Below are 24,832 nucleotides of genomic sequence, written 5' to 3'. Positions count from 1 at the left end.
ATGATATCTATGATGATTCTCTTGTTTTTCTTCAAAGTGAAAAAAAACAAATTTTATTTTGTACAGAAAAAAATCGAAATGTGTTTTTCAGAATTAAAATTCTGATGATGGACAATGCTCATTATTAAGACAGATATCACATTTAGGTTTTACTGGCAGACAAATTGTTTGACCAAAACCAACTAGAAGATGATTAATATCATTCCAATAATCTCTTGGTAACCATTTTTCTAGCTCTATACGTGTTTGTTCAGGTGTTTTGGTTCCAGATGTCCACTGTAAACGATTCGATATACGATGAACATGTGTGTCGACAGCAATACCGGTTATCTGATTCCAAGCAGTAACCATTGCAAGATGTGCCATTTTAGGACCAACACCCGGTAATTTTTTCAGTTCGTCAATCGTCTTGGGTATATCACCGTCATATTTTTCTCGTAATAAACACGCCGTTTGTTTAAGATATTCAGCTTTACGTCGATAAAATCCAACCGGTTTAATCAGATTCATTAATTCATCACACGAAATTTTATTGATAAATTCAATGGATAAATTATGCGCCCGAAGCTTGTTCATTGCTGCGTATGTTACCTGATCTTTTGTCTGACTGGATAACATTAATGAGACGAGTATTTGAAATCGTTTTTGTTTGTCATTAATATCCGTATCATAACATTGATCACAACCCATCGTATCGACTGGTGCAATTGTCCTTGAACGCATTTTGGCAATATTTTCATAGATTAGACGCCAATTTTTGGGCATTTTTATCGATTCATCTTTTTTTTCATTTGATGGCCGTTTATTCAATCGAATTTCTGTTTCATTGTCATTAGAAAAATTTATCTGGACATTTTTACGTTTCGAACGTCTTAATGATGATGAAATCATGATGATAAGAAGTTTTTTTTTCGACGATGATAATGACGAAAACATTGAATTTAATCTGTGGAAAATTTCACAAAAAAACAAACACACACACACACGTACATTGCGAATGACCGCGAATTCATTCGAAATGTTTACGTTTTTTCTTTCTGAATTCTTTATTCAGAACTCAATTTTTCTTTTACTGATCCAAGTTTTGTTCCAAGATATATTTCCTTGTATATAGAATACACTCCTTAATATGGATCATTATTCTGGATCCAGCCAGCATCAGCAACAACAACCATGATTGCTTGTCAAATGAACAGCCCAAAATGAAAACCATGTATCAATAATCGCCATAATATTATTTTTATCGTCTGTGTTTATTTGTTTTTTTTTTTATTATATAACATCCAACAACAACTATAGTCTTTCAAGAAATTTTTTTCTTTGATTTTCACTAAATCAACCTTTTTTATCGTTCGTTTTTTATTGTTCCACTTATCCTTTTTCTCTCTGTTTCTTTAAATATTTTGCAAATTTTTTTTTATCAATTTTAACAAGCCAGTCCACTAACATATTAATATAATAATGGGTGAAGTGGATGATTTTGATCCATTATATCAGCTATTAAAAGAAGTACAATTGGAACATTTTTATCAGGCCATCAAATCAATTGATGTGACAAAAGTGGAACATTTTGACAATGTTGTATTTGATGATCTAATCAATGTACGTGTTGGTATGGGTGCACCAGCAGCCAGACGTCTATTGGAAGCGGCAAAAAAACGTAATAATAATAATAATAAATGGAAAAAGAATCTATTCCAGATAATATTACCTAATGCTAAGTTAAAAGATCATTTAAATCACAATAATAATATCGAACGTTTAAAGACATTTAATAATAATGTTGATAGCTCAGTGGATGATGATGATACAAAGAATTTTGATCAAGAAAATCGTGACAATAGCGGCCTAACATGTTTAATATCAAGTAAAGATATAAAATTATTGGATAAAATTGGTGATGGATCATTCGGTGTTGTAATGCGTGCACAATGGACAAGAACAACGAATCAAGAGAATCATATGAATACCATGAATAAAACGACAAAATATGTGGCCGTTAAAGTACTTAAACAACAGGAAATCCTATCACGAGCACTCGAAGATTTTACTAAAGAAGTGAATGCAATGCATCAGTTAAAACATGAAAATCTTATCCGACTATATGGTATCGTTTTGTCTACACCGATGATGATGGTTACTGAATTAGCTGAACAAGGATCGCTGCGTACGAAATTGATTCGAACACAGGGAAAAATTCCACTTAGTATACTAGTCAATTATTCCATACAAATTGGTAAAGGTATGGATTATCTGGAAACTAAACGTCTTATACATCGTGATCTAGCCACACGTAATATATTCATTACTCTAAATGATATCATAAAAATTGGAGATTTTGGCCTTATGAGAGCCGTACCATTTGACGAAGATTATTATACAATGAGCGATAATATGAAAGTACCTTTTCCATGGTGTGCACTTGAATCATTAAAATATCGACAATTTTCCCATTCAAGTGATACATGGATGTATGGTGTAACATTATGGGAAATATTTTCATTCGGTCAAGAACCATGGGCCGGTTTGAATGGATCACAAATCATACGAAAATTGGAACAAAATGAGCGATTACCACCACCGGATTCATGTTCACAGCGAATTTATCAGGTAATGATGCTATGTTGGAATCATGAACCAAAAGAACGACCAACATTCACTGCAATCGTCAGATTTTTCAAAATGGAACAACCGTTCAAATTGAAAGCATTACAAGAATTCGACGGGAATTCAAAATCAACATTTGATTCGACAAAAAAAACAATGTTAAAACTATATCGTGGTGATGAAATTGAAATTATCGAGGGAAATCCTGAAAATTATTGGTGGAAGGGACAGAATCAACGTACGTTTGAAATTGGCTATTTTCCACGTTCAGCGGCGAAAGATATGCGATCATTAAAAACGAATGATATAAGTAAACCATTGAAAAATAGTTTCATCCATACTGGACATATGGATCCAACGGGTAAAAAATCATGGGGCAATCCAGAATTTATCGAAAAAATGTATCTGGAAAATCCGATTGAACCACAAGATTTAATTGGATTCGAATCATCACCAAGTGATGAAACAATTGCAGCGGTTATTCTCGAAACTCGTAATGGTAAATTTAATTTTTTTTTATTATCTAATTAATAATTGTTTGTTATTTAATAGGACGAAAAAACCTTGATAAATTGATAAAGGAAGGAAAAATTGAAAAAATTTCCAATTTAAATGATTTAGATGTTTCGAACAACCTGAATCATAATGATGATAATCATAATGAACAGAAAGAAGGCGTTTTAATTGATTTTGAAAATGATGTTAATCATGTTTTAACTTCGGCAGCTACAATGATGAATATAGTTAATGAAAATAACAATAATCGACCACCTACATCGATCAACAATGAATTGGCTGAAATTAAATTCAATACACAGGAAATTCTTGGTTTATATAACCAAAAGCCACCACCACCACCATTACCACTTTTGAAGAATCAACTCGATAATAATAATAGGATTAATTTATCATCGGAAGATGATTCAGATTTACTTACTATGTCAATATGTGAACCATTGGAACAACAGAAACAAGAACAACAACGAGAAGAATCGCCCATGAATGGATCAATTTTAGATTTAAATAACAAGAATAATTTATATTCAAAATATTATATGCCACCATTTGATGCTAATAATGGTCAATTATCTCAACAACAACAACAGCAACCATATTCAAAAACAAGATACTATTCAGCTGTTTGTACGACAACCGGAATATGTGAATGTAATAATTCTACAATACCGAATCAAAATCTGACTATTGATCCACCAACCACCAATAAACCCAGCTGTCAATGTTGTCAATTTGATCTATCATGTGGCCCTTGTTTGCCTATATCTAGCCAATTTACACCAAGTGTATCGATGAACTTCATAACGCCACAACAATCAAATTGCATGATAGCCACCAATGATCTTCAACAACGTAGTACAACAAATAATATTAGCAGCAGTTTTTATAATAGCCATACCTTAGCTTGTACTGATGAAACAACATTAGCACCTCTGTCGCCACCACCACCACCTCTTCCATCAACAAATACGACAAAATCAACATTTCAAACAAAAATATGTAAAGATTTTATTGATGAATTGGAGGCAAATTTTTCTAGAACAAAAGTTGAACATTCAGATTCAACGGCGGCTGCCACTTCCGGATCGACGATAGTATATCCGACCATAAATCCACCACCAAAATCGTATAAAACACGACGACCAGCACCACCACCTCCTGTACAGAAGAAAATCTAATTGAGATGATCTGAATTTATCAATCGGCAATAATTTTCGACCAACTGCAATCATATCGTTGTAATATTTTTTTTTTTTCATTTTTATTCCACTAATGTTCGCAATAATTTCTGTAGTAATTTATATTTCTTAATTTACTCATTGAATTTTTTCTCTTTTCATAATTATCACTTTATAAGTTTTTTCAACTATTCATCATCATCATCATCAGTATTATTAAGATGCTTGTTATTATTAAAATGCCAAAATTTTAAAAAAAATTTTAAAATTTAATAATTTTTTTATTTTTCTACAAATCACCACTAGATGGCGATTTTGATTGTTTTAAAATGACACACGTCGGCTTTCATGATAAACACAACTGTTGTATTTGGCTGGTTGTTGCCTGTATCCTATTTCCAAACCAAACAAAAGAATTTTTCGAATGGATTTTGGTTGAAAATTTTGTCAAAACAAAAAAAAAAATTATTCCGAATCGTTTGCGATCTCAACCAACAATATTTCCAATGTGACCACCGAACAAATACAAAAAAAACGAAGATAATAAAAATGGTGAAAATAAATCGCTCGTTGACGAGCATCATAAACCTGAGCAATAGTATAATTGGTGTATCGATTCTAGCGATGCCATTATGTTTCAAACAATGTGGTATAATATTGGCCTTATTTATCATATCATTCAGTGCCTTATTGAATCAGTTTAGCTGTTACCTGCTGTTGAAATCGGCCATCATAAATCGACGAAGAAATTTCGAATTATTAGCATATGATGTATTTGGTACCGGTGGAAAAACATTGGTTGAAGTATGTCTATTACTGTTCTTATTGGGAACATGTGTAGCATTTTTTGTTATCGTAGGTGATATTGCACCATCACTTATATCACATATATTCGAATTTGAACAAGGGCCACAACTACGTGCTATGTGTATGACATTTTTGGCAATGTTTATCATCTTACCATTAGGATTATTACGTGATGTTGATAATTTAACATCATTTTCAATGATGTCATTGATTGTTTATTTATTTCTCGCCTTACGAATGTTATACTTATCTTTGGATAAATTCATCTTGATACAACCGAATGTAAATATAATTAGCCAATTAAACTATTGGAATTCATCATATATGATCACCTATTTACCCATATTCTCGATGGCACTATCATGTCAATCACAATTATTTGAAATATTCAGTACAGATTTATTTCAAACAACAAAAACCGGCTCATCATTACGATTAATAATGCGTTCAATCAAAAAAGCTCTAATGATATGTTCAATTGTTTATATACTGATTGGCTGTACTGGTTATATTGCATTCTATAATGTCAATTTTACCGGAAATATTCTACAAAATTTACCACCCGGATTGACAACAAAATTAACACTTTTATTATTTCTGATCACCATATTGACCAGTTTTCCGTTATGTTTATTTCCAAGTCGTACAAGTTTACATTCATTATTATTTCGTAAAGGTGTACATTATGATCTTCTAAGTACATCACATTCATCTATTCATATGTCTGATTATCAATTTAAATTATTGACCATCATATTGATCATTACGACAATGGGCATATCAATCATATTTCCACGTGTTGAATTAATATTAGCATTGGTTGGTTCGACCATTGGCTCAACAATATGTTTCATAATACCGGCATTAATTTTCATCAAAATTTGTGATAAAAACACTATCGAATATCTATTATCATATTTGTTATTATTTTTCGGTACAGCTATACTAATATTTTGTACAATGTCAGCATTACATAACATTTCAATGGCTCGGGATACAGAAATTGAAGAGAAAATCAATGAATTTAAACAACAAAAATCTACCATCCTGCCCAACAAACAATCGCAAATGATTGCTGAAAAACCAATACAACCACCATCGATGGATATGAAAAGCCGTATAAATAATATAAATAAATTAAAAGAATCAATTAAAAATGATATGAATCGTTTGAAAAAACAGGAAGCCATCCTCAAACGATTGGAACAACAGCAACAATCTGGTAATGGTAAAAAATTCATAAACATTACGGTGACCACCAAACCAATAATTGATCATCATCAATCAGATATAAAAATCATCAACAACGGCGAAATTCGAAATCAATCAAAATCATTGAACGTAAATAGTAATAATGTTGGATCAAAATTGAATACATCATCTGCTATTTCAACGGTTAAACCGTTTACAATTGGTAATTTGGCACCAAGTAAAAAACCGAGTAAATTTCTAGCTAATTATGGAAATTATTCGACCAAAACTAATCATTCCAAAATTATTTCAAACCACAACAACTACACTGAAATAGCACGGCAATCAACTATGAAACTTACAATGGCAAATTATTCTCGCAACAAATTCGAATCTGCCATCAAGCGGCAATCAATCACAAACGATACATTATCTTGAGATAATGAAAATTCCTGGGCACAAACGCAAAACATTACTTTCAAATAGATATTTTGATATTTGATATAATAGTAAAAACTGTGTATTTGTTATTGTGATTTTTAATATAATGATGATAAATTTAAATTTATGAAATCTCAATAATAGTAATAATCTTAATAACCAGTGCGCATATCTAGTTCCGAATAATTATTTTTCTTCATTATTTCAATTAATCATTGGACGATTCGATATTCCTGGAAACAAACTTCAAATGGAGGTGGATCGAACGGTATTGGATAGATAAATTTATCCGCTTTAAAATTAGCTAGATCCATTTCGACTAAATCTTTTAATTCGGAATAAATTCCATATCTGCTTTTTTCTTTGCCCATTTTTATAGTATTTTTCGAATCTTTTTCAAAATTCGATTCTGATGTCATTTCAATTGGCTGTTGGTTCATTGGTTGATCGAAAAATGATTTAGTTTTAGGAATGGTTGATTGATTACTGACACTGCTGTTATTTTTATACCAATGATGAACATCATTTTGCCTTATTCTGGTATCAATGTTTAATGGTGCCGAATTCAATGCTGCTGTATTACCAAATGTAAAGGTATTATTTATCGGAAAGTTAAGCGAAGATGTTGATGGAAAATCTGATTTCATTTCAAATTCATTTGTGAATAAAGAATTCGTAGGCATCCTGACATTTTGAACATTGTTAATTTGTTGTAATGTCTGATTGAAACTGAATTTACCACCAGTAGACGATTGACCAAAGTACGATTGCGGTTGTTGAAATGAAACATTGGTATTGGAAAAAATATTAGCATTATTTTGATTTGAATTCGAAGAAATTTGATTTAATGTTTTTACAAAACTAAATCCCGTATTATCTAAAGAATATTTAAAATTTTGGCCATAATTAATAAACAAAATTATCTAAAACATAATAAAGATAACCGACTTTGTTTTGGTTGATTTCGTTGTGGACTGAAATGATCATAACGACATTGATGGCCATAACGACAATAACCTTGAATGTAAAATTTACAAACAACCATTTTGATTGAAGAATTCTTTCCAATTTTACTCGAAAATTTGAAAAAATTTTGCTTCATTTGAGAATCACTCGAAATAGTGATGAACAACTTTCGATTGTGGAACAATCGATATTCAAAAAATTTTTTTTTTTAATTTATTTGTTTAAAATCAATTTTTTTAAAGTGCCTTCGTATTTTCATTGAAAAAAATTTATCTAAACTATATGGCAATTTGTTTTCTGTTCCATCCCAGGCTATTCACTGGTCCATTATCAATGAATGAATGCAGCTGCTGATCGATGATTGTCCATTCAAAAAAAAAAAAAAAAAAAAATTCATGAAACGATTGCGATAAAAATCTTGATGGCCCATTTATCAATGTGAAATAATGATAATGATAATGATGATGACATTTGTTCCATACATCTATCCATTGGATGCATCAAATGAATCTGGATTATCTTTTATTGACTAATTTTGGAAATAAAATAAAATAAAAATAAAAACGATAAGCGTTTCTATGTGTTTATTATGAGGGTGATTATCATATATTCGCATAACGATTTTGTTATTTTCAACATTAACAAAACAAAAAAAAAATTAATCCAAACAACAATCGAAATGAATAAATTTTCTCTTTGAATTAAATGACCAGAAATTGAATGGAAATTATTAAATTAATTTATTATTTAAAATTATTATCTAAAAAAATAAAACAAAACTTTTGTGCAAAAAAAATGAATGAATGAATAAATGAATTCATCGACTTCCAATGGTGAATGTCTGATTGTTTTCCAAACAGAAAACAATCATCAATTTGTCCATTGTTTTGATTTGATTTGATTTGTTTAATTTTTTTTCTCGTTTCTTGTAAATAACCATTAAATAAACAACAACAAAACAGAACAAACATTAAAGATTCAAACAAACGAGAAAACAAAAAAAAAATAAACGTTTTAGTCGTGTCATACATGTCAATATAATAAATAAATAAATAATAATACAGTTTATCAATATATACATGGTTATGACAACAACAAAATTTTAAATTGTACAAGTTCAATTTATATAACAAGTGAAATTTGAAGAAAAAAAAATAATAATTTCAATTTATGACATCCGATACGAATTACACAGTGTAGTACATAGTGGTGTGTGTGTTTTGATGATTGATCCTCATGATGATGATGATGTGTCAAGTGATGATAGGAATAATAATAGGTTTTTTAGTGAAAAGATTCGTGATTTTTTGTTGTTGTTGTTGTTGTTGTTGTTGTTGTTGCATAACAATGTTTTATTGATCTGATCATCACACATGTCATATCAATGATATGTTTCATGCATTAGATGATGATTATTACATATCATCAACAACAACAACAAATGTAAAACAAATGTTTAATCATGATTATGCTACCGGGTTTTATTGTTGTGTTTATTGGCCACCTAGATTTAGGTGATCGTTATCTGTTTAATAATAATAATGATAATAATAATTGGTTTATATAATATAAAACAAAGAATAAAACTAAAAAAAACGGATTTCCCATTATGTTTCATAAAACATCATGATCATCATCTGATCATTTGATTTGAAATTGTTCTGTTTTGCAATCTGTTTAGATATGGAGGATAGTGTATGTGTGTGTGTGTGAGATGTTCAAGATGTTAATCTATTTTGAAACAATATTTTCGTATCGCATACAAATGGTCACATTTTCGTTTCGTTTCATTATTAGGAAAAAAAAACATTTTAAAATTATATAGCGGGATTCTGAAATCATAAAAGAGAAAAAACACACACACACACACATACACACTATAGTGTGTTGTGTATACATAGTTAAAATTCAAACGAAGGTGGAGCCAAAAAAAAACAAAACACCAGAAAAATAATTCAATGTATCCAATTTAAATTGAACGGGAAAAGTAATCGTAGGAGTTTGTATCGAAAACAAAACAAAAAAAAAATACAAAGATACATTCCTCTATACAGAAATATATCCATTGAATCCAAATACACTAAAAAATGGGAGGAGTTTAATCATAAACACACAGTGTTAACGATTCATCAATTATTATAGGATTTGATGATGTTCATGATGGATCAGACAAATGATTTTCTGGTCTTGGTTTGATTTGTTTGTTTGCAGCTGAACAAATATCCATACGATTCTCATTACATTCTATTCATTCATTTTTGGGACATTGTGTTTTACGGTACACAAATTTTTTTTTTTTTGGGTTTTGTTTTGTTTTTTTCTTTTTTTAAAAAAAAATATTCTCACAATTGATGTGTTTCAATGTTTGGCTGTGTGTGTGTGTGTGTTTGATTTGTGATTGATTCTTTAGTACATCATCATCATCATTATCAGTATCATCATGTTAAAAACGACAAATTTCGAATGGGACATTAATGATACACAAATTCCCGATGTAAGTAATTAAATTGAATGAATGTTGTTTTTTTTCATTTCAATTATTGCATTTCCATTTCCATGAGTTAATTTGATCTGATTCAAAAAATGTGTAAATTTAAATCTAAAAATCAATGAAAAAAAATGTTAGTTTATTGTTTACAATTTGCAATTTAGAGTTTTTTTTTAAATTTCATTCATGTCTATTGAACTTATCAGATGGAAAAAAAGGTTAAAGACCATTGCCGTAGACTATTGATAATAATTGACAAGATAGGGTGTAACACAGACACAGACACACACACCACATAAACTAGACGGCGATTCTTGGCGGCCCATCTTTATTTGACCTCACCTAGTTTTTCATTCCATTTTGTGTTCTGTTGTGCTTTTTACTACCTATCCCAGAAAAACTTTTTCATAATTCTAGACAATGACCCTTAATGGTCAAATTAGACCAAATTAGTCCAAATAATCAAAGCGACATAATTAAGAATGAAACTAAATGGAAAACTATCATTGAAACAAAATGGAAATGTAATTTTGAAACACAAAAAAAATTCTCTTAACATTCTAATGACATAAATAATTGCTCGATTGGTGATGATAATTCAGTCAGTATTGAAAAAAAAATTATCTAATTCAAATTAACACAATAAAGCAACAAGCGGAAAAAAACTAGAAATACAAATTCGATAATTGAGTCTATATTTGAATTTAAAAAGAAAGACAAAAAAAAATTCATAATTGTCTTTTCACATCATAATCTTGCATTTTGAAATTTGAGAAAAAGTGATTTCCAAAAAAAAAATTGAAATTATTGTTGTTGTTGTTGTTGTTCGATTCCTAATTGTTTTTTTTTGAAATTATAATTTTTTTGAATTGTAATTTGCTTGCGGGCTTTGAAAACAAAAAACATTTGCTTTTGTTTTGGATTTTCGAATGCAAAATTTATTTTTTTTTAAATTTTCAGGTAACACAATTTGATGAATTTCAAGAATGGACCGATGGCCATTGTAAATTCGTATATCGTTTAGATTGTGAAGAAGCACGAAGACATTCAAGTGGTTGGGCAATGCGTAATACGAATAATCATAATGTTAATATATTGAAAAAATCATGTCTGGGTGTATTAGTTTGCAGTAAACGTTGTATACTTGATAATGGTCAATCAATACATTTACGGCCAGCAATTTGTGATAAAGCAAGAAAAAAACAACAGAATAAATCATGTCCAAATCGTCATTGTAATGGAAGATTAGAAGTACAACCATGTAAAGGACATTGTGGCTATCCGGTAACACATTTTTGGCGTCATACAAAATTTGCCATATTTTTTCAGGTAAACAAATTAAATTGGATTAAATTAAATTTTTGAAAAAAAAGATATTTCAATAGTTGATCAAAATCAATAAAAATTTATATATGGTGATTTTTTATCCATTCAACAAAAAATATTTATAGGCAAAAGGCAATCATGATCATGTACGGCCAGAACCAAAATCAAAAATTGATGCTCGTGGTTTCGGTATCAAATATTCCAAATCATCATCATCATTGGCATCAAAATCATCCATTCTATTATCATCGTCATCTTTATTTGCCATTCAGGTAATGAGAATTCTTACATCAGTTTGTTTGAATTGAATAACAAATAAACTAAACAAAACTATAAGATGAAAATCATATAAATTACATACAAATGCAAATAAAAATCATTGAACCTTATATGATTTATTATTATTACATGATTTGATCATTGATGAAAAAAAAAATCTAATTTGAAAATTTTCTACATCGTTTATCACAAACACACACACATACACAAAAAAACCCCAATCCCCATCACCAAATAGAAATTGAACAATTCAACAAACTTGCCGAAATATTCAACCAAACAACGAAAAGTGATGATGATGATGAAAAAGGATGAGAATAATAAATCAAATAATAATAAAAATTCGAAACAAAAATTATTGAAAACGATTGTCACCATGCAGCATCAGCATCAGCAGCAAAAACAACAACAACAACAACAAAAACAATCCGATGATTCGAATATCCAGTATTTAAATTATCATTTTAATAATAATGATGATAACTATGGTAATTTAATTATTGAATTGATAAATGGATTTCAAGGATTTTTTTCCAATACTTTTTTCCATTTTTACTATAATAGATATTGATAACCGAAATAATTTGCTTATGAATAATAATGATCATACAAATCATCATCATCATTTGATTAGTCATCATCAGCATTCAAATATGGTTTATTATGAACAGAATAATCTATTAATTAAACAGGAATATAATAGCAATTGTTTTATCTATCATAATAATAATGATACTAATTATCAGGTAAATTTTTTTAAATTACAAATTTCAAATTTAACGAATAAAAAAAAATTTCAATAGAACTTTGCTACCACAATGAATCCTACATCGAATGTTAATAGTACAAAATCATCAGTACATACCGAAGAATTACATGGTGATCAATTTAGAAATATTCTGCAAAATTTACAGCCACCATCAACAACATTGAACATTGGTAAGTAGAATTTATCGATTAAAATTATTCATTAAAAATGATAATAGAATTTCTTCCCATTGAAGAAAATTTCGAACAATTTTGCCCGGAACAACAACAAGTTTATAATCAGAATTGTTGTTCATATTTTTCGACTACACCAACATCATCGAATGACGTGGATCAATATAGTGATTATAATCATCATTATCCACATCATCAGCAGCAGCAAATAGATCCGATAACATCGAATAATGATAATCAATTACAATTTAATGATGAATCGAATCGATGTATGACGAATGAATATGATGGTAGTAATCATCACCAGCAACCACAATATTCACACACATCACACAGTTTTGATCATCCATACAATGATTATGGTACTCTCAATTCAGATAATACAAATGCCTATAATAATACCACGGATACAACATATTGGCCATCAATGGTCAATCATCATCATCATCACCAACATCAAAATGATGAACAAAATTTCACCATGACAAATCCATATTATCCAACAATTAGCTATCCAAAAGATTACGATTATTCAACATATTTTCATCATCAAATTAATAACAAAAATGGTGATAATCAAGAATTTAATAATTACAGTATCAGTAGCAATAATCATCATTATCAAGATAATATCAATGCTTATGATCCAAATGAAATGTTCAGATAAGACAAACAAGAAAAAAAAAGAATTTTGACAAAAACAAACTAAACAAACAAAAAAACAAAGGAAATCTACATATGAAATTTATGAAAATATAGATGTAAAAAATGTTTATTTATTGTGCGTCTTTTCGATGATTATCTTATTCTTTGTTGTCGAAATTGGAAAAGGATCGTGTCAATGATGATGAAATATCGGTCATTGAATTACTACTATCAATGCCAGCACCAGGACCACTACTACTAATGGCAAATAATGACATAAAATTGGATAATATATTTCGATTCGTTGTCGATGATGATAATGATGACAATGATGATGATGTTGACATGTTTATTGAGCGATTTGTTTGTGCTAATTGTTTTAATTTCTCTGGATTAGGTGGACATTTCGAAATTGGTTGTATTTTTACACGATAAAATTTTGTATTCACCGGAAGTTTATAGCGATTCTCTTTCTAATTATTAACAAAAATTAATCAATTATTAAAATTGAATTTAAATGAAAAAAAATTACTTTTTTTATTTGACAATATTCTTTTTCAGTCACTTTGGCAATGATCCAATCATATTCATTCGTAATGGGATCTGTTTACATTTCAAGCAAAAAAAAAAAAAAATTAATTCATTTGTGAAATAATAATCACAATCAAACATACCTTTACTTATATCACATTCTTTCAACGAATCTGAATGTATATAATGTAAGTTATCCAATGCTGTGAATACGATGAAATTTTCATATTTTTTCTCATAATAAACAAGAACAGTGTTGCCAATCTCACAACTAAAGCAAACAAAAAAAAATTGATATGATCAAGCTAAATGGATAATTTTAATTAGACCGGCACATACCTGTTTGCAGTTATTTTATTATCAATATTTGGATCAAGATTAACAATAAAATGTTGAGCTAATTTTGATGTCAATTTTGGCTAAAAAAGATAAATAGATGGATATAAAAAAAAATTATAATAAAAATTTTTGAAAAAATAATTTATGCTGATACATACGCTATCTGGTGTCGTTGGTATCGAAATAAATGAACGTGAATTTAAAAGCTCCATATTTCGATTAAAATCATTAAAATCCTGCGATAATCCAGCAACAATGTCTTCAGATTTTATATTCTTTTCCGGATTTGTATCGATTCTTGCATTCAAACGTGATATAAATGATTCGTATAAAGACATTTTTTGCATAATGAAGTCAACATTCATTTCAAATTCAGTATTCATTGATTTTTTCTTTACAAAATTTTCCCGTAATGATGATTGTTGTTGTTTTTCCATTTCATTTCTTAATGATTGAATCATTTTTTCATGATCATTTCGAATCAATGCTACGGTTTGTTCATGTTCATTTCGTTGTTCATTCAACATGGATTTTAGTTTTTGTATTTCTTTTTCCTGTGCTGATTGATCAACAATATCTAGTTGAACTTTTTCTAGACTTGTTTCCGATGCTGTTCGTTCAATCGATGTTGTCGATATGGCCAATTTAAAACGTTGTCGTAATGATTCCAATTCATTTTTATGATCAAAATTTAATTGATCACGTAGTTTCTGTATTTGTCGATCTTTTTCCATCGAAATCTCCTGTCGAACGGATTCAATATTCGTTTCATGTTTTTCATTCAATGTCGATATTGTTTCTTCGATCAAACGTAATCTTTCATTATTTAATTCGGAAAATAAATTCATAATTTCCTCATGATATTTTTGAAAATCCATATTCAAATTCTGATATGATGAACGGAAATTATTAATGATTGCTTTTTCACCATTAATGGCAACTTTAAAGGCTTCTAATTTGGCAAATTGCTCCTGAATCTGTTTCCAACATTCTTGATTTTTGATCTTTTCTTCCGATAATTTATGATTACAAGCTTTAAGCTGAGAATTTTTTTGTTTCACTTGGTTTTCAAAATCTTCGATCTTTTCGGTTAATTCAGAAATGGTCTGTTTATCTTGCGATGAATATGATTGCAGCTGATTCATTGCATTCGTAATTTCATTTAAATGTGATTTGAACGTTTCAATTTCATTGAGAAAATTCTGCCCATATGTTGATAAATGTTGTTTTAAGCGATCCGGATGATTAGTATGAAAGAATTCGATCAAATCATCGAATGTAGATTGCAACAGTTTTAACAGATTTCGTTGATTTTTATTCTCCACTTTGGTAATGTTTAGATTTTCCATAAGATTTTCAATAATTTTATCTTTTTCCGAAATTATTTTCCGCATATTTAATTCATTCGATTCCAGATGTCTAATATCGATCAACGATAATTCAGTCGTTGTGGCAATATTTGAATGATCGACAGTTTCAACAACGGTAATTTCATTGTTCAAAAAATCAGGCACAATTGAAGGCACGACTAGTTCATTGAACATTTCGGGCAATTCATTTCGTAAATGTTCAACATCATCCATCGTTATATGAGGTAGTGATTGATCGATCCGATTTGGTTCATCAATAAAATTTTCTGGCATCTCATTCATACCGGGAAAAAAACAACGAAGAAAATGATTATCAATTTGTTCAGAAAATTTTTGTCGTAATTCTTGTTCTCGTTCGATTAAACGTTTAGCTTGTCGGGAAATATTTTCAGCCCAACCATAAAACATATCTGTGAACATTTTCCGCCGTAAAACTTCAATAATAGAATCCAGATAAATTTTCGGGCTTGTATGTAAGCTTTGAATAATTTCCAATTTGGTACGTAATTTTTGTAGTTTAATTCCAACAAGGACAACCGTTTCATCAATATGTATGATCTGCTCCTCTACATGTATAATCCATCGTAAACGTTGATTCAAATTCCTTGATAATTCTAGTTTAGCATCACGAAACTTATGTTCCAAATCAATTAGTTCCAGATGATTATTTAACATTGTTTGCAATTGTTCGGAATGATTTTGACATAAATCTGGTAAAATACTTGGATCCTTGAGATCCGAAATGCGTGATTGATTCTGTTTAAATCCTTTGGTAAGGATACCTTGTTTTTCGTAATTTTTTTTCGCTGCACGTATAAATTGTTCTAATGCTGATAACCGTTGTGTTAGACCTTTGATTTCTTTCATATCGCTATTATTACATTCACTGAGTACCCTGTTGACATCTGATCGCAGATTACCAAGTTTTTCCTCATCATATTCATTCAATTCTTCCATACAGAATAGGACATCCAATACATTATGGCTATCTTTTTGAAGAATCCAATCAAGCAATGATATTTGACAATATTGGGAATCATCCATTTTTGGTATCAATGAATGTAGTATTGGAATTTTTGCAAGAATCTCTTTGTCCGCCTTAAAACTATTTTAATACAAATTCATTTTAGAAATTAAAAAGTCCAATTAATTAAAAAACTTACTTATTCAACAAATTTAGATATGATGATTTATTTCGCAAAATATCGGCATAAAGTAATTCTGCTTTACGAGCTTTATTTTCAAATGATGCGACAAGATCTTCCAGATTTGCAACGACAGCTGCCCAACTCTGTTGCTGCAGATGTTGATCATGTACTAATCGTTCACAAAGATGATATATTGAACCATCTGTTTCATATAATTGTATGGCCATTTCATTTCGCGAAACGACCGTATTAAAATTTGGTTCCATTTGTAGACATGATTGTACACGATCTTTCATATCATCATCATTATGTTGTTGTTGTTGATGTGTTGAATATGTTTGATCTAAATCCATTGATAATTCATAATTTTTGCAGAATAAAAATATTGGACTAGTATCGGTACCAGCCGATGAATATTGACAAACACGATCATCTGGATTAAGGCTTTCACCACCACTGATCAATAATACCTGGCTTAAGATTGGTATCTTATATTGTTCATAAATGGTTCGTTTGAGATTATCAACACTATTTATTAATAATTATTAGAAAAAAAAATTTATTAAAAATGAAAACAAAAACAAAATTTTAATTTTTTACGTTTCAATCGCCAGATTCATATCGAATGTCATCATCGTTCCATTGTTCACCCAAAATATGTACAACATCTTCGAAATACGTATGTTAAAATTTCAAATGACCAAAAAAAATTTATGATTATTTATTTAGTTCAGTAGATCAATTGATTAATTAAATCATTGGTATTCAATTCAGATTAAATTCATAATTGTTTTTTTTTTATTTTTGTTTGAATTAGCAAAATCACAGTCAAATCATTTTTTTCGTTACGTTTTTATTATTGAATAGGATGATGAACTTTTGATGATGAAAAAAAAATGAAGAAATCAATTTCTCTTACTGTTTTCTTTCTGGTTATTATAATATGAAAAAAAATTAGCCTTTTATGCAACCAACAACAATAATAATAACACATATATAACATCACACAAAGCATGATCACAAAAAAAATTGAGAAAATTTGAGACGCATCAAAAAAAGCTGTAATGATTATTGTTGCTATATCAGCTGATGACCCATTGAGCATGTGCAATATTTATACACTTTGCCTTGGTTTTTACAAATTTGAAAATTTTTATTTATTAAATTTTTCTTTTCTTTAATAAAAAACATAATCCAATGATTAAGGTTTCATTGTTGTAGTAGATGTTTTTGCTGATTTTTTCTCTTTCATCATCATATGATAAAGATGTAAATCATTGGGACATTTACACATATCATTCGGACAATTTGGATCTTCGGCATTACAATTATCATTACACCAATGATACATTCCAGCCTGTCGTTGATAAAATCCGGTTGGTTTACATATGGCAAAAAATGGTGTATCTTCATCAACATTTTCATTATAATTCATTGGATAACATCCATTTTGTTTGGGCAATGGTTTCGATAGTTTAAATATTTCATATATTTTTGAATAGATAACAAAACGTTTAAATGCTTTCATCTTATATGGTCCTTTACATTCTAATGGACCATTTATAGCCATTGTTGTGTGACCGAATTGTCCATCTTTAATCTATAATTATTATGATTATGATAAACAATGTTTCAAAAGAATTTCAAATATATAATAGAAATCATTACCTCAGGAATATCATGAACATATTTATCCCAATACCAGAATGCAGAACCCCATGCACCTTCTTCGGTATCGGAAACAAGATTTGGATTATCCACTAATCGCATATCACCATATAGATCTGATGAACAATTTGCATAATTTTCTAACCATGTTAATTGTATATAACCACGGCCATAATAATAAAGTCCATCTTTTTCACGTCCAGTACGATAATTATTTGGACATTGTGTCTTTACACAGGCAATCTCTTTCGTATGCTTTATGGAATGAAAGAAAAAATCAAATCAAAATTGAAATAAACAAAACAAAAAAAAATCTTACCTGAAGACCAACAGATTCCCAATAAACTTGTGCTAAAAACATTGCCAATTCAAGTTTACTTGTAATATCAAAATCTTTAGCTAAACGTAAAACTGTTTCATATTTTTCAACTGTCGGTTCCGGATATTGATTTGCCGTCAATGAATCTTTGAATTCTTTCCATGTTATCAATTCTGTTTTATTTTGTAATTAAAAAAAATATATAATTTTTGAAAAAAAAAAAATATTTTTACCTTTAGCTTCAATGTAATTATTGCAAAGGAAAATGATAATAAAAATTGAATGTAAAAATTTTAATAACATTTTCAACTAAACATAAAGCTTTGATGAAAATTTCAAGAAAAATCATCCTTAGTAAAACTTAACAACTATTTATATCAAAATGATTATCAAAAAAATAGCATCCAGAAATCTTAATTCAAAAGAGAAAAAATTCCAAATTTTCGTTTGCTTTGCAAACCAGTTGACCCAGTTTCTTCTTCTTCTTCTTAGTCGTCGTCTCTCAAAGATCATTTTTTTGGGACAGTTTTTTAATAGCTATGTCACTTTTAGTTTTTTTGATAGCAAAATAATTAATTTTCGTAGGTAAAAAAAAAATTTAAATTATATTTCTAGCATGTCTGCCACCCCCTCATACGTATTATTTTCTGTACTATTATGGCAACTCCAAAATGTTGAGCAGAATGAATTTCTTCTTCTTCAGAATGTTTGTAGTAGTAGGAAGATGTCAAATCAAATGATTCGCAAATGAGTCAAACTTTATGATTATATAGCATTCGGTGGAATATCGGATTCTTAATGTTTGTTATGAATTCGTTACAGAATTTTATTTATTATTTTTATCGGATTGTTTTGTGTTTATAGTCAAAAAATAAATCGATACAATAGTGTTTATTTTAATCACAATCTATTGTAGTTTAATTGATTTCCAAAATGCTTGCTGAATGGATTAAATCATTGGATAAAAAGTAAGAAGAAGAAATTTGAATGAATGAATTTAATGGCATTGAATGTTTTTTTTTTCACAGAACAAGTGAACGTACTGATGAAGATCTGGAGATAATTTATAAGAAACTGAAAACATTTAAATTATTTCGTCGTGTTCATCCATCAGTAATACAGCAATTATGTTTTGTAGCCATTATTGAACATATTGAAAAAGGAGTTGTCTGTAAGAAAATATATTGTAAACAGGAAAAAAAATTTAAAATTTAAAATTCTTTTTTTCCTTTTTTTACAGTATATAAACAAGGTGATGAAGCCTTGAATTGGTATTCATTAATATATGGATCATTAGATGTTCAAATAACACATACTGGTAAAAGAAAAGATATTGTTACCGTTTGTACACTTGGATCCGGAACGGCATTTGGTGAATGTGTCCTAAATGATGGACATCATTCTGTTAGTGTTATATCGAATGAACCATGTACATTATTACGGGTACCAAAAACAGCATTCCAAGATATTTGGCAAAAAAGTTCACATTTTATGGAGGAAATAATAACATCACCATTTTCATTGAATGAATTGAATGAACATTCTACAAATAAAACATTCAATCAAACATCAACAACAACGACAAAGATTATGGAAAAATCTTCAACATCACAAGAACAGCCATCCACAAATCGATTAATGATGGATAAAGATCAGAATGATGAAACAGATGATCAAAATCAAGAAATTCAACTTTCAGAAAATGCAATAAAATTGATGCATGCCGGTTGGGTAATACGATTACGTATTCAACAAACAGCTTCACATCTAATTCGTGACCGTAAACATCCATCAACATCAGAAATATTTGATAAATGTTTTATCAGTTCTGAATTAACCGATTGGATAATCAATGTAACAATGACATCAAGTCGTATAAAAGTTCGTTCACGTAAACAAGCCGAATCTATATATCAGGTTTTGTATGAAAATAAAATCATTTATTCCGTATATCCACCAAATGAAGAGAATTCATTCACCGATCGTTATGCATTTTATCGTTTCTGTTTCGATGATGTTAATGATGAAAAATCACAGACATTAGTGAATTTATTCCAACAGAATGTCCCTATTGATGAGAATCGAATATCTGATTATCTTTATGAAAATCTAACATTTTTATTACAACTAGCACCGGAAGCAATACTGCGTCAAATTTTACGTAAACCACCGGAAAATCGAACCGAAGATGATATTGATATTGTTTATGAAGAAATAATGAACATTAAAGCATTTTCTCATCTATCGAATACTGTGAAAAAAGAATTATCGGCTGTAATTGCATTCGAATCCATTGAGAAAAAATCGACAACATGTAAGTGATGTTTCAATTTCTAAATTTCATTATAAATCTTTTTTTTTAAATAAAAATCTAGTATTTAAACAAGGTGATCGTGGAACTTGTTGGTACATAATTTTAAGAGGAAGTGTTAATGTTGTCATCGCAAGCAAAGGTATTGTATGCACATTGCATGAAGGCGATGATTTTGGAAAATTAGCATTGGTAAATGAAGCACCACGTGCAGCTACAATCATAACGAATGAAATGGATTGTCAATTTTTGCGTGTGGATAAAGTACATTTTGATCGTATACTCAAAGATAATGAAGCATCAATTGTTCGACTGAAAGAATGTGGTAAAGAAGTATTAATCCTACAGAAAATGTCGATGAAACAACAACAATCAAAAAAGAGTGAAAATGAACCGACAAATTTCAAATATATGGTTATGGCTGGTACACCGGAAAAAGTGATTGATTATCTACTCGAAACCCGAATGAATAATAATAATTTTGAAGAACAATTTAACAAAGAAAATCTATTTGAAGATTTTTTACTCACATTTCCTATATTTATCACATGGAAACACATGACCAATTCATTGCTTCGGTAAGATTTGTATTTTTCAGATGATTCTTTTTTTTCAAATAATAATTTTTTTCGTAAATTTTTTTATATTTAGACACTATAAAATTGATGAATTAAATTTTCGTCAAATGGAAGATTATATTGTGGATAATAAGAAACGTGTAGCACGATTCATATTACTTTGGTTTAAGATATCGGTCGATGCTTTTTTGAATTGTAAAACGATTTGGGTTTTTCTCGATGAACTAATCGATCTGATGGAAAAAGATAATCTTAAACACGATAATCATTTTGAAACGGAATTGACATCATTGAGAAATATTAAAGAAACCAAAGAACAGTATGTTTATTTTTTTCATCCAATCAAATTTTTCATTCACAGCCATTTTTTCACTAAAGTTACAATGTAAATTTGGAGATGAGAGGCACTATCGTTTACAAGGCTGATAATTCAAATTCAGTTCGTCGAATGTCGAATATAAATGAAGCATTATTCGCTCAACCACCGGCGGATACGGATAAAATTTTCAAACTAACGGCCATCAAAGAATTTGATGAAAGTAAGTTGATTTTTTCTCTAAAGAAAACCAATTTGAAATTTTGAAATTTAAATGATGCACAATTTTTGCATTACAATTTAGTCATTTGTCGTCTATATTGTGCGGATCATACATATACAACGTTGAAAACAACAATGGATACAAAAGCAGAAATTATCCGTAATCAAGCAGCTGAAAAATTGAATCTCGATAATTCAGTCGATTATACACTGGTTGAATTGAAATCTGATAATGGTAACGTATTTAACAGTGCAAAATTTTTAATCCAATCAAATTAAATTATATTTGTACTTTATGTATTTAGAACGATACATTTTCAACGAAACAGAACTAAACCTTGCAACAACATTATCATTGAATGGCCGTATATTTATATCGCATAAAGATCATTTGGATGCATTGACAACATTACCCGAACAGGAAGGAGCGACAGTTGGTTCAATTTTCAAATTGGAATCATTTTCATCACAGGAAATTGCTTATTATCTAACCAATCATACATGGAAATTATTCTATAATATTCATCCATATGAGTTCATTTATTTGGTATTTGGTCGTCATAATTTCAATGATATAACAGCGAATCTTGATCTATGTCGACGTAATTTCAATGAATTACAATATTGGGCTATAACGGAAGTTTTATTGGAAAAATCATTGTCAAGAAGGGTACAGATTTTGAAAAAATTGATCAAAATTGCCGGATAGTAAGTGTGATTGATTCTTAATTTATTTGATTGAATTGGATTTATTCTTTTTTTTTATAGCTGTAAGGAATATAAAAATCTAAATTCATTTTTTGCTATCATCATTGGATTAAGTAATGTAGCCATTAGCCGATTAACACAAACATGGGAAAAATTGCATAACAAAGTTAAACGAATATTTACACAATATGAATCATTGATTGATTCATCTCGTAATTATCGTCGTTATCGATTATTATTGTCAAAATTTGATCCACCACTCATACCATTCGTACCGTTATTAATTAAAGATATGACCATCGTACATGAAGGAAATAAAACATTTGTCGATCAAGGATTGGTCAATTTTGAAAAAATGGTAAGATTAAAACGAAAAATAACAATTACTTAATTTTTTTCTCTTTTTTCCTTATTGATAACAATTGAAAACAGCATCTATTAGCCCAAACATTACGTATGATACAGGATTGTAAATCCGGTTCATTTCAAATACAATCACCGGCAACATTATCAATGAAAAAAATGAATTTTCCAAACGTATTACAAGAATATTTTGATCAAATCAAAGTAATTGATAATCAAAAACGTTTAATGCAATTATCCTATTGTCTTGAACATCGAAAACTTTGAAAAGTTGACTTGAAAACAACAAATTCAACACATATCATCATTTGTTTTGTTTTTCTTGCACAGAAAATGTTTTATTTCATTATTGTTATCATTCCAGTTAAATCAAACTGATCAATTAATGATGAATAATTAATATCTTATCGTAAAATTTCTGAAGTCACAATTGTCAATAATTTTCCAATTTTTCATCATACAGCAACGAATTTTTGAGAATGGACTTCCCTGTGTAGTCAGCCAAATTACCCTATATTGTATTTTTCGTGAAAATAAAAATGCTTAACGTTTTAAAAACAAAAAGTTTGATAACACATACATTTCATCCACCTTATCTTTTTCACCTTGAATTTGTCCATAAACGGAACCACGAGAATTAACACGAATCCATCCCTTTACATCCAATGTTTCGGCTATGTTTTTAGCGTATTTGCTAAAATAGACGCCTACAACAATTATTAGTGAATAAGAACATTCAATCATCAATCAGATTTTTTTTTGAGGAAAAAATCATATTCAACTAACCTGAAACTTCGCCACCAACTTCAAAATCAACTTGTACGATCATTGGACGATAGGGATTCACATCCGATACATAGGATTTACGCACATCATCATACGATGTTTTTATTGTAGAATATTGATGCATTCCGGTAATCATTTTTTTCAATTTTCAACGCTGTTTCAATATTATTTAAAACTACCAAACACAGAAATTAACCGATACAAACACAGTCAAAGAATCTTTAAAAATGAATTCGAAAATTTCCTCTAAAAAAATGACTTTGTTTTCGTTTGAATTGTCGATTCTGTCAACATTATAAATTTCATTTTTTGTTTGTCAGTTGCCAATTATTGCATCGTTGCATCTTCTAACCTTGGTTCTGACAATATACATGCAGTGATGTTTCGTCTAATCAACATGATGATGAATTTCACACATACAATTGTTCTCAAAGACAAACAGAACAATTTAAAATTCCGTGAGACAAGAATGATTTCTAATCAAAAGATCAGGAATTCTCGGCATTGTTTATTTGAGATTTTATATAATGATTAATTCATTCAATCATCCATTATTATTTTGATTCGTGAATACGACATAATTCTTATTCTCATTAGCATTTTTTTAGCTTTTGGCTAGAAAAATTTCTTTTTTTCCATTTAAAATTTCATTGATTATCGCTAAAAGACAATGAAGTGCGAATATCAATACCACTGTATACGGTATATATACATCAGAATAATAATACACTGGTATCTCGTTAACTGATGTACTATTTTGTTCGAATTAGGCGCAGTAGCGAAAAAA

At 29.2% G+C, this 24,832-nt stretch overlaps 9 protein-coding genes across 9 annotated transcripts; 4 read left to right on the top strand and 5 right to left on the bottom strand.

The window, feature by feature from the left end:
- Window positions 1–24: 24 nt before the first annotated feature.
- Nthl1 (Nth-like DNA glycosylase 1) lies at window positions 25–936 on the bottom strand. Its single transcript, XM_047057738.2, has one exon. The coding sequence runs from the start codon at window positions 934–936 to the stop codon at window positions 94–96; it is 843 nt and encodes a 280-aa protein (XP_046913694.2). The 3' UTR covers window positions 25–93.
- Window positions 937–995: 59 nt separating this feature from the next.
- On the top strand, window positions 996–4,561 carry Ack (activated Cdc42 kinase). The gene is made up of 2 exons (XM_047057681.2): window positions 996–3,106; window positions 3,160–4,561. The coding sequence occupies exons 1-2, from the start codon at window positions 1,462–1,464 to the stop codon at window positions 4,299–4,301; spliced, it is 2,787 nt and encodes a 928-aa protein (XP_046913637.1). The 5' UTR covers window positions 996–1,461; the 3' UTR covers window positions 4,302–4,561.
- A 506-nt stretch (window positions 4,562–5,067) lies between these two features.
- Window positions 5,068–6,901, top strand: LOC124499246 (solute carrier family 38 member 10). The gene is given in 2 exon segments (XM_047063135.2): window positions 5,068–5,113; window positions 5,116–6,901. Coding segments are annotated over 2 exon segments (1,668 nt in total). The 3' UTR covers window positions 6,738–6,901.
- LOC124499249 (uncharacterized) lies at window positions 6,823–7,841 on the bottom strand. Its single transcript, XM_047063139.2, has 2 exons — window positions 7,689–7,841; window positions 6,823–7,617 (listed from the first exon to the last, which is right to left on the bottom strand). Exons 1-2 carry the CDS (start codon window positions 7,783–7,785, stop codon window positions 6,953–6,955), a joined length of 762 nt encoding a protein of 253 aa, XP_046919095.2. The 5' UTR covers window positions 7,786–7,841; the 3' UTR covers window positions 6,823–6,952.
- Window positions 7,842–10,144: 2,303 nt separating this feature from the next.
- Window positions 10,145–13,427, top strand: LOC124499251 (uncharacterized). The gene is made up of 7 exons (XM_047063141.2): window positions 10,145–10,200; window positions 11,155–11,523; window positions 11,646–11,792; window positions 12,038–12,287; window positions 12,364–12,545; window positions 12,603–12,738; window positions 12,804–13,427. Exons 1-7 carry the CDS (start codon window positions 10,147–10,149, stop codon window positions 13,406–13,408), a joined length of 1,743 nt encoding a protein of 580 aa, XP_046919097.2. The 5' UTR covers window positions 10,145–10,146; the 3' UTR covers window positions 13,409–13,427.
- On the bottom strand, window positions 13,318–17,796 carry Atg17 (autophagy-related 17). Its single transcript, XM_047063130.2, has 7 exons — window positions 17,375–17,796; window positions 16,790–17,302; window positions 14,415–16,731; window positions 14,257–14,336; window positions 14,061–14,188; window positions 13,919–13,989; window positions 13,318–13,859 (listed from the first exon to the last, which is right to left on the bottom strand). Exons 1-7 carry the CDS (start codon window positions 17,440–17,442, stop codon window positions 13,545–13,547), a joined length of 3,492 nt encoding a protein of 1,163 aa, XP_046919086.1. The 5' UTR covers window positions 17,443–17,796; the 3' UTR covers window positions 13,318–13,544.
- A 128-nt stretch (window positions 17,797–17,924) lies between these two features.
- On the bottom strand, window positions 17,925–19,387 carry LOC124495827 (uncharacterized). Its single transcript, XM_047059294.2, has 4 exons — window positions 18,995–19,387; window positions 18,762–18,934; window positions 18,443–18,697; window positions 17,925–18,374 (listed from the first exon to the last, which is right to left on the bottom strand). The coding sequence occupies exons 1-4, from the start codon at window positions 19,062–19,064 to the stop codon at window positions 17,976–17,978; spliced, it is 897 nt and encodes a 298-aa protein (XP_046915250.1). The 5' UTR covers window positions 19,065–19,387; the 3' UTR covers window positions 17,925–17,975.
- A 149-nt stretch (window positions 19,388–19,536) lies between these two features.
- On the top strand, window positions 19,537–23,823 carry Epac (Exchange protein directly activated by cAMP). Its single transcript, XM_047063131.2, has 10 exons — window positions 19,537–19,729; window positions 19,790–19,932; window positions 20,002–21,075; window positions 21,137–21,650; window positions 21,724–21,969; window positions 22,029–22,189; window positions 22,271–22,423; window positions 22,494–22,896; window positions 22,957–23,254; window positions 23,329–23,823. The coding sequence occupies exons 1-10, from the start codon at window positions 19,695–19,697 to the stop codon at window positions 23,524–23,526; spliced, it is 3,225 nt and encodes a 1,074-aa protein (XP_046919087.1). The 5' UTR covers window positions 19,537–19,694; the 3' UTR covers window positions 23,527–23,823.
- On the bottom strand, window positions 23,567–24,339 carry LOC124499252 (acylphosphatase-2). The gene is made up of 3 exons (XM_047063142.2): window positions 24,046–24,339; window positions 23,840–23,966; window positions 23,567–23,770 (listed from the first exon to the last, which is right to left on the bottom strand). Exons 1-3 carry the CDS (start codon window positions 24,179–24,181, stop codon window positions 23,656–23,658), a joined length of 378 nt encoding a protein of 125 aa, XP_046919098.1. The 5' UTR covers window positions 24,182–24,339; the 3' UTR covers window positions 23,567–23,655.
- Window positions 24,340–24,832: the final 493 nt, after the last annotated feature.

This window comes from Dermatophagoides farinae, chromosome 2 (genome assembly GCF_024713945.1).
Source record: "Dermatophagoides farinae isolate YC_2012a chromosome 2, ASM2471394v1, whole genome shotgun sequence".
Taxonomy (NCBI): Eukaryota; Metazoa; Arthropoda; class Arachnida; order Sarcoptiformes; family Pyroglyphidae; genus Dermatophagoides; species Dermatophagoides farinae.
Note: the sequence above shows the minus strand (reverse complement) of the source record. Positions and strands in the feature narration are given on the sequence as shown.

What these genes read in the sequence shown, in the direction of transcription:
- Atg17 (XM_047063130.2), bottom strand. Translation starts at nt 17,442, where the DNA reads ATGTTGTACATATTTTGGGTGAACAATGGAACGATGATGACATTCGAT. An exon ending in TATCTAAATTTGTTGAATAA is followed by an intron (nt 16,732 to 16,789) that starts GTAAGTTTTTTA and finishes GTATTAAAATAG; the next exon opens with TTTTAAGGCGGACAAAGAGA. An exon ending in AATAAAATAACTGCAAACAG is followed by an intron (nt 14,189 to 14,256) that starts GTATGTGCCGGT and finishes TGTTTGCTTTAG; the next exon opens with TTGTGAGATTGGCAACACTG.
- LOC124495827 (XM_047059294.2), bottom strand. Translation starts at nt 19,064, where the DNA reads ATGTTATTAAAATTTTTACATTCAATTTTTATTATCATTTTCCTTTGC. An exon ending in GGGAATCTGTTGGTCTTCAG is followed by an intron (nt 18,698 to 18,761) that starts GTAAGATTTTTT and finishes CATTCCATAAAG; the next exon opens with CATACGAAAGAGATTGCCTG. An exon ending in ATGTTCATGATATTCCTGAG is followed by an intron (nt 18,375 to 18,442) that starts GTAATGATTTCT and finishes TAATAATTATAG; the next exon opens with ATTAAAGATGGACAATTCGG.
- Ack (XM_047057681.2), top strand. Translation starts at nt 1,462, where the DNA reads ATGGGTGAAGTGGATGATTTTGATCCATTATATCAGCTATTAAAAGAA. An exon ending in TATTCTCGAAACTCGTAATG is followed by an intron (nt 3,107 to 3,159) that starts GTAAATTTAATT and finishes GTTATTTAATAG; the next exon opens with GACGAAAAAACCTTGATAAA.
- LOC124499249 (XM_047063139.2), bottom strand. Translation starts at nt 7,785, where the DNA reads ATGGTTGTTTGTAAATTTTACATTCAAGGTTATTGTCGTTATGGCCAT. An exon ending in ACGAAATCAACCAAAACAAA is followed by an intron (nt 7,618 to 7,688) that starts GTCGGTTATCTT and finishes AATATTCTTTAG; the next exon opens with ATAATACGGGATTTAGTTTT.
- LOC124499252 (XM_047063142.2), bottom strand. Translation starts at nt 24,181, where the DNA reads ATGATTACCGGAATGCATCAATATTCTACAATAAAAACATCGTATGAT. An exon ending in AGTTGGTGGCGAAGTTTCAG is followed by an intron (nt 23,967 to 24,045) that starts GTTAGTTGAATA and finishes TAATTGTTGTAG; the next exon opens with GCGTCTATTTTAGCAAATAC. An exon ending in AAAGATAAGGTGGATGAAAT is followed by an intron (nt 23,771 to 23,839) that starts GTATGTGTTATC and finishes AATACAATATAG; the next exon opens with GGTAATTTGGCTGACTACAC.
- Epac (XM_047063131.2), top strand. Translation starts at nt 19,695, where the DNA reads ATGCTTGCTGAATGGATTAAATCATTGGATAAAAA. An exon ending in ATTAAATCATTGGATAAAAA is followed by an intron (nt 19,730 to 19,789) that starts GTAAGAAGAAGA and finishes TTTTTTTCACAG; the next exon opens with AACAAGTGAACGTACTGATG. An exon ending in TGGTCAATTTTGAAAAAATG is followed by an intron (nt 23,255 to 23,328) that starts GTAAGATTAAAA and finishes AATTGAAAACAG; the next exon opens with CATCTATTAGCCCAAACATT.
- LOC124499251 (XM_047063141.2), top strand. Translation starts at nt 10,147, where the DNA reads ATGTTAAAAACGACAAATTTCGAATGGGACATTAATGATACACAAATT. An exon ending in CATCTTTATTTGCCATTCAG is followed by an intron (nt 11,793 to 12,037) that starts GTAATGAGAATT and finishes ATCACCAAATAG; the next exon opens with AAATTGAACAATTCAACAAA. An exon ending in ATAATGATACTAATTATCAG is followed by an intron (nt 12,546 to 12,602) that starts GTAAATTTTTTT and finishes AAATTTCAATAG; the next exon opens with AACTTTGCTACCACAATGAA.
- Nthl1 (XM_047057738.2), bottom strand. Translation starts at nt 936, where the DNA reads ATGTTTTCGTCATTATCATCGTCGAAAAAAAAACTTCTTATCATCATG.